Source organism: Penaeus monodon, chromosome 27 (genome assembly GCF_015228065.2).
Source record: "Penaeus monodon isolate SGIC_2016 chromosome 27, NSTDA_Pmon_1, whole genome shotgun sequence".
Taxonomy (NCBI): domain Eukaryota; kingdom Metazoa; phylum Arthropoda; class Malacostraca; order Decapoda; family Penaeidae; genus Penaeus; species Penaeus monodon.
The window spans coordinates 21501770-21501973 of record NC_051412.1 but is presented as its reverse complement, the minus strand read 5'-3'; the positions used below and the strand labels follow the sequence as shown (position 1 = coordinate 21501973).

The window sequence follows — 204 nt, the reverse complement described above, 5'->3', positions numbered from 1 at the left end:
GCATGACACACACATCCGTCATTTCCAACGATAACGCACAGAACCGAAGTCCCTAAGAGGCCGAGGACGCACCTTGTCTCCGAGGAACCACTGCTTCTCCGACAGCCTCTTCTCCAGCCGCGTCATGATAGGCTCCAGCACGTTGGGGTAGAAGTCCTCCTTGAACTGCCTGCGCTTCTCTTCCTCGTCCTTGTCTGACATCCT

General features: G+C 55.9%; 1 protein-coding gene across 1 annotated transcript in view; it reads right to left on the bottom strand.

The window, feature by feature from the left end:
• The window catches only part of LOC119590689 (hematopoietic prostaglandin D synthase-like), a gene marked incomplete at its 5' end in the record, with an annotated part of 2696 nt that overhangs the window by 1202 nt on the left and 1290 nt on the right, over positions 1-204 (bottom strand). The window contains 1 exon segment of the mRNA XM_037939376.1: positions 73-202. Coding sequence (XP_037795304.1) covers positions 73-202 — 130 coding nt within the window.